Below are 6,777 nucleotides of genomic sequence, written 5' to 3'. Positions count from 1 at the left end.
CAAAGGAAAGAGATGTAAAATCTTACAGCTCAATGGTTACCAGCTTAAACCTGGTAATTCAAGCTGAGAACCGAACAGAGGAGGTGTATGGGTAGGTGCTGTTTGAAAGAATAAGCACTAAATAAGCTATTATCAGAAACATGACCTGCTCCCTGTGCTGTGTATGGGAAAGCGTCATAATTGACCAATGTGTTGTTTAGAGCACTCACCCCCCCCTTTATCTTGCACAATTATCATTGTCATGGTTACAAGAGATGGGATCCCAGTGGGTAACTCCCGGGTGAAACTAAATCACACACATGAGCGCACACCAATTACTCGTGTGTACTGGTCTCGACAAAAAGCCACTTTGGATTACAGACAGCCAGGAAGAGGAGCTCCAGGTGATTTCATTCATTTTCACATTCAGAAACAGTTCAAGTGTTATTTCCTTGTGGCTGTGAAGGATTCCTTACAAATCTTAGTGTCTGTGTGCAGGAGAAGAGCAGCAGCTCCAGAGCGAAGGTGAGCACGCCCACATCACATCACAGCTGATGTCCAGTGAGAGCAGCTGAGAGACACTCGATGTAGGAGACCGGGTTTAATTTACACACTTCAGTTATGTTGGTTAAAACAAAACTGGAGTAAAGTTAACATTCAGGATCATCAGTCTAAATACAAACAACACAACTACAACTCCACTGTCATTGTTTCTACTCATGTTGCATTTATTTTCACATGATTAGAAATGGCAGCCTGCTTGTGCCACGAGTGCTGTTCGAGTCATATTAGCAAACTGTATCAAAATTACAAGAATTATATCAAAAGCAATATTTTGATTTATGTGAATTTGAATTGTGGGATATTAAATATTAAAACAAGGAAGCTCGACGTCAACCGGAGTTAATATTTATAACAAATTTAATTATTGAAAAGTTTATGGACTCTCCCTGTATGCCTTATGTGTGTGAGTCAGTTACCCCCCCAAGCGGAGCAATGGTTTAAAATAAGTCAATGAGCGTGACAGTGTGGCAACATTTCGATATCGACACTGACAATGTGCATTAATGTAAAGTGAATCCAGCATCAGTTTGATAACTGACATAATGATAAAATAACAACACTGATGTTTTGCCTTGAGATAATATGTTATGATTTCACGCTATAAAATAAAATTGCATTGAATTTCACTGATATTTTACCCAGAGGACAAAAAGACACAGGTAATGAAGATGTGATGATTAAAGCTGCTGTATAGACTTTCCAGATTTCTGGATCTTGTTCCTTCCATCCACAGACTCACATCAGTGTGCTCTGAAGTCAGTCCTCTTGTTAAAGCAACAGATGGAATTCTGGATTTAGTTTAAAGTTCAGTTTGAGGCCTGGTTTGTTCGAGCATTTAGAAGAGATTTTTTTACGTTCAAGAATTTGAATTTTAAATGTTTTACTAGGTGACAAAAAAATGCAGTGAGACGTGTAGACAACTTCTTCACATTTTCAGAGGTGGTGATAGAGTCAATCAATCAATCAAACTTTATTTGTATTGCCCACAGATCACAACACAGGGCTTAACAATCTCTACAAGGCAACATCATCCGTCCTTGATCCTCAGTCAGGGGGAAAAAATGACACTTTTTAAACAGGGGAAAGTGAAATAGTGTGTTTTTGTATAAATTGTTCAAACCCCAAAACAGAAAAACTAAAGGCCATGTTATTGAATCATAATTATTTGTCACATTGTCAAATGTTCTTGCAGTCATAGTTTTTAACCCACTGAGATGAAGTGTTTATGTGATTTTTTCATAAAATAGCTGAATGTGGTCAGAAGTAGCTTTAGCATAGCTTAAGTTAACTTTGTTTTGTCTCATGAGTTAAAACTTTTTTCCTCCTGAAAAGACTCAAATCTATCAGTTTTCCCTTCTGTGCCACAGAGCTCCATTGTTGTGTGACAACTATTAAAACCTCATCAGTGAGACACTGTTTATTGCATGTAAAAGTAAAATCACATTAATATTATTAAATGTATTAAAGGTCACAGGTTTGAGGTGTAAAATTGTTCAGTCTATAGTGGTTCTCAGTCCAGGGGTGTGGCTCCTGGTGAGGATCAACACAATGGAACTGGACTAATGCAAATATAGAATAAAAACAGAGTGACCCTCTAATCACTTCCAGTGCAGACTGAGGCCGAGTTTAATGAGCTTTCAGAACCAGAGCAGGAGCTGGGCAGCATTTGATATTATCGACTCTCTGGGAACAAAACCATCGCCCGCTCAATAAAACCCAGATGGGGCTGAATGTCTATGAACCTCTGAATGTGCATTTCCAAGAGTTATTACATTCTTGAGAAGTGGTTACATTATTTGTTTTCAACAAAGCCCATTGCATCGCTGCGAGCTTCTCGTTTTCAGTTGTGTCCCTGTCTGCTCTTTCCTTCATGTTACTGCTGTTACCTTGATGATTTACTGTTGTCCAAGGCCTAAAATGAACATCAGTATCTCAACATGGAAGTGGTGTCACACATATGTTAGGAGGGAGGATTGCTGGGACATAGCTTGGAGCCGTGAATCCAACATGACGTGAAACTAACACCTGACTCCGTCGTCTCCTGTCTGTTGCAGATGCCTCCTACAGCCTCTGTGTGTCTATTCATATTCATGTGTGTGTGCTGCGTGGAAGAATGTGTGTGTTTCCCCAATGGCTCGGTGGCATTTTCCTGTGGCAACATGATGCCAGTACACCCTCCTTACAAGCCCTCCACCAGTAACCCTCCATTCACTCTGTCCACATCTAGCGCCACCTACACGCCTGGTGGAGTCATTACAGGTTTGAATGCTGCAATATTCCTACTCATCAGTTCCTTTATGTGTCAGATGTCAGGTGCTCCACTGTATGTATCAGGAAGGATATCAGAAATAGGGAATATATGGTTCAGATATATGATATGTAATAAGTCAGCATGCTAAACAGCTCTGGTCACTCACTGGTCTGTAAGCATCCAGTCGGCTGCTCAGAGGGCATATTATTGCTTTTGGTCAGTGATCCTCAGCAGCACTCACTCCCAGCAGGAAACCACGCTCGGTGGCAGAGTAAGTTATTTCTAACAAATAAGGGAAAAAAGGCTCAATTGAAAACTTCACGTAGCTAAGATGAGGTGGATTTACACACTTATATAGTTTTCTTCTCAGATGTGTGACTTCAATGTGATTCATTTCATGTGAGGAATCAGAAAGTCATAAAACTCATTATTAACAGATCATTTGGGGTTTGTCGGATTGGGTTAATCTACCAGGGGCAGAGAGAGAGAGAACAGGGATTTCAGTTATATAATTTTAGTTCATGCAATGTATTTGCTGTGTCGTGTCCATCTCCACTCTTTCCTCCTCTCTTCACTCCTCTTCACCCTCCTGCTTCCCCCGTCTTCACTTTCTGCTCCCCTTCTAATTCTCCTTGACCCCGCCCTCTGTCCCGGGGTTGGTGTTCGGTAATAGATCAGAGGTCAGAGGTCACGTTTGGAGGAACTCACTTAGACTGCAGTCCTCAACACATCCCTCTTGTTTCTCCTCCAGCGTCAGACGTCATTAACACATTTCTCTGAGTTTATCTTCTTTTTTTGGAGTACTTGCACTTACAGTATTAAATGGCCTCAGATGCAAAGAAATTCCAAATTTCCCTTTTCTCCCGTCTCCGCCCTTTTCTTTCCACTAACATACACTTCTCTCATTTTACCCATAAGGCCCTTGTGTATGATATGGGGGGATTCTCCCTGCAGCGTCTGCAGTTGGCCTGGCTCATGTTTCAAAGCACCCCTCCCCACTCTCACCTCCATACTTCTGTCCTTGCAGTGACGGTGGAGGTGGTGAAGAACAGCTCCACTGAGTTCCAGGGTTTCCTGTTACAGGCCAGGAGCAGACAGGGAAACGGTACAGAAATGACAATGAACAAAACATGTTTCTTTGCCCTGTCAGTTAGGCAACATTATGAACTGTATGTGTGGATATGTATATGTGTTTCTTCTGCCTTAAAATTATTGCCCTATGTATTTTGGAAAGTTTCTAAGGATGCAGGTTGTGTCCCTGCACAAGTGCAGAGTGAGCTTTTTATTCTTCTGCTTCTAGCTCTGCTGTGGCCTGTAGGAAAGTTCACCAACATTGACACCAGCCTGTTTAGGGCACTCGCCTGTCAAAACATGGAGGTATGTGTGAGCTGGTTCTTGACTGATTGAACATGACAACATCCTGAGGCCGTCCTCTTGGTGATAAAATCACCAATTAGCAGATCCTCTCTTCATAATCGACTAAATTAATATACATTTTATAATAAATACAACATTTTCTTTTGAATATATCAACAAAAACGTGGGTGTGTATGTGTGTGTGTGTGTGTGTGTGTGTGTGTGTGTGTGTGTGTGTGTGTGTGTGTGTGTGCGCGCATGTGCGTGTGCAGAACTCAACTGTTAGTCAGGCGTCAGCAGCCAAGAAGAAGAAGGTCCAGCTAACCTGGGAGGCTCCTCGCAACAGTGGCTCTGGCGATATCTACTTCAGGTAGACCATGTTACACCCACGCACACACACAGAGGATTGATGATACACTTTCCTCATCCAGACAATAATCAGATTCTCACTCAGTTTCATGTCCCTGTTGGTGTTGTTCACATGGCTGCAGTGCCACTCTGGTTCAGGACTACACAACATTCTGGGTTCAACTCAACAGCAGCTCTCTGAGACTGGACAGCAGTGGAAACTCTGCAGCTGGAGTAAGTTCTGACTGACTGACTGACTGACTGACTGACTGACTCACTGACTGACTGACTCACTGACTGACTGACTGACTGACTGACTGACTCACTGACTGACTGACTGACTGACTTTCTGCCACTGACTGACTCACTGACTGACTCAGTCACTGACTGACTGACTGACTGACTGACTGACTCAGTGCTCAGTGACTCACTGACTGACCACTCAGTGACTGACTGACTGACTGACTGACTGACTCACTGACTCACTGACTCACTGACTGACTGACTCACTGACTGACTGACTGACTGCCTGACTGACTGACTCAGTGACTGACTGACTGACTTTCTGACTGACTACTGACTCACTGACTGACTGACTCACTGACTGACCGACTGACTGACTGACTCACTGACTGACTCACTGACTCAGCTCACTGACTGACTGACTGACTGACTGACTCACTGACGACTCACTCAGTGACTGACTGACTGACTGACTGACCACTGATATTGACTGACTCAGTGACTGACTGAATGAATCACTGACTGACTGACTGACTCACTCCTGACCCACAGACTCACTGACTGACTCACTGTCTGACCCACTGCCCACTCACTCACTCACTCACTGACTGACTCACTGACTCACTGACTCACTGACTGACTCACTCACTGACCCTCACTGACTCACTGTCTGACCTCACTCACTCACTGCCACTGACTCACTCACTCACTGACTCACTGACTGACTCAGTGAATGACTCACTCACTAACTGAATGACTGACTCACTGACCCCCTCATGCACTAACTCACTGACTGACTGACTGACTGACTGACTCACTGACTGACCTACTGACTGACTGACTGGTGTCTGGTCTGTCAAAGCTCTGCTGTGATGCTGGTGTGTTTCTCTCCCCTCAGGTCATCTCCTCAGCTCTGCTCTTCATCAACCTGTTGAGTCTATCTGCCTACTGCTGACACACACACACACACGCACACAGAATCCTTATCAACAGTAGTTGTCTTCTGAAAACATGTCATGGCTGCCCATCATGACCAATAAAAGGTTTCTTTGTCAAGCTGAAGAGTTTCACTTCATTTTCTAATGTCCAGAAGTTTTGAAGGTGCAGATCAGCTGTGTCTCAGTTCAGGGGCTTCATCCTGGAGGCTTCATCCTGGAGGCTTCATCCTGGAGGCTGCATTTACTGCGTTTGAAGACAGATGCGTCAGAGCACTGTGACTCAGCTGTCTGTTTTCAAATGCTTCTTCAAATGTCGCAGAGAAATCTGTCCTTTTATTCCTGAGCAACAAGGGATCCAACAGGTGGATCTCAGGCCGACCTCAGGATCCATTGTGCACTGGTGATGAAATGCTTACAAAAGAGAGAATATGGTGACAACCTTCTTCAATTCCATGAAACAGTACAGTGGCAGTGGGTCACCATAGCTACGGACGCAACAAGGGCTGGAAAGGCTGCAAATGAACAGGCCACCCTGTCTCATTTCAGTTCAGCCTCTGAAGGATGCAGGCCCATTGAGATGCAGCTTTGAAATGATGTAAGTGATTCGTGTGGCTGTTGGTGGAAATTAAAAATCCTTTCTTGAGATTTTCAGCAACCACAAATTATGTTTTTAATGAGCAGAACATTTTAAAATAGTTTTTGTCTTTTTCTTATTTGATTTGAATTCTTTAACCATGTGTTACTATATGATAAAATAATGTATAATGATGTCAGTCAATAATGAAAATATGTTATTCAAATGCAAAGCAAGCTGTGATTATCAGTTGTACTTATATGTTCCCAGTCATGTGACTGATAGCCCCCTTCTTTTTTCAGTATATTGATATGGACTGAAAGAAACTCTCTGGGAGAAGCAGTATCATATAGTATAATATAATATAAGGGCTAGATATCGATTTGAGGAAGTGTGCTGATCTTTCCAGTTTTTATACAGAAGTTGATGTTGCATGGATGTCTGAAGTGCCCGGGGTCTGTCTCCATCTGGTGGCCTGTAGTCATACTGCATCTTGAGACTTCTGAAGAGTAGCGTTTTGACTG

The 6,777-nt window shown here is 43.0% G+C and overlaps 1 protein-coding gene across 2 annotated transcripts in view; it reads left to right on the top strand.

Annotated features, from left to right (window-relative positions):
- Nucleotides 1-265: 265 nt before the first annotated feature.
- The window catches only part of si:ch73-14h1.2 (putative ferric-chelate reductase 1), a 30,618-nt gene continuing 24,106 nt past the window's right edge, over nucleotides 266-6,777 (top strand). The window contains exons 1-8 of one of the 2 annotated variants that reach the window (XM_047342143.1): nucleotides 266-383; nucleotides 478-504; nucleotides 2,598-2,802; nucleotides 3,822-3,899; nucleotides 4,095-4,171; nucleotides 4,423-4,520; nucleotides 4,642-4,732; nucleotides 5,640-5,711. In XM_047342143.1, coding sequence (XP_047198099.1) covers nucleotides 300-383; nucleotides 478-504; nucleotides 2,598-2,802; nucleotides 3,822-3,899; nucleotides 4,095-4,171; nucleotides 4,423-4,520; nucleotides 4,642-4,732; nucleotides 5,640-5,696 — 717 coding nt within the window. In that variant the 5' untranslated portion in view covers nucleotides 266-299 and the 3' untranslated portion in view covers nucleotides 5,697-5,711. Of the gene's footprint in view, nucleotides 384-477; nucleotides 505-2,597; nucleotides 2,803-3,821; nucleotides 3,900-4,094; nucleotides 4,172-4,422; nucleotides 4,521-4,641; nucleotides 4,733-5,639; nucleotides 5,804-6,777 lie in introns of those variants that run through there. The other variant, XM_035171595.2, reaches the window with a different exon arrangement.

The sequence above is a fragment of the Hippoglossus stenolepis genome, chromosome 11 (assembly GCF_022539355.2).
Source record: "Hippoglossus stenolepis isolate QCI-W04-F060 chromosome 11, HSTE1.2, whole genome shotgun sequence".
NCBI classification, from domain to species: domain Eukaryota; kingdom Metazoa; phylum Chordata; class Actinopteri; order Pleuronectiformes; family Pleuronectidae; genus Hippoglossus; species Hippoglossus stenolepis.
This window is presented reverse-complemented; position numbering and strand designations above follow the sequence as displayed.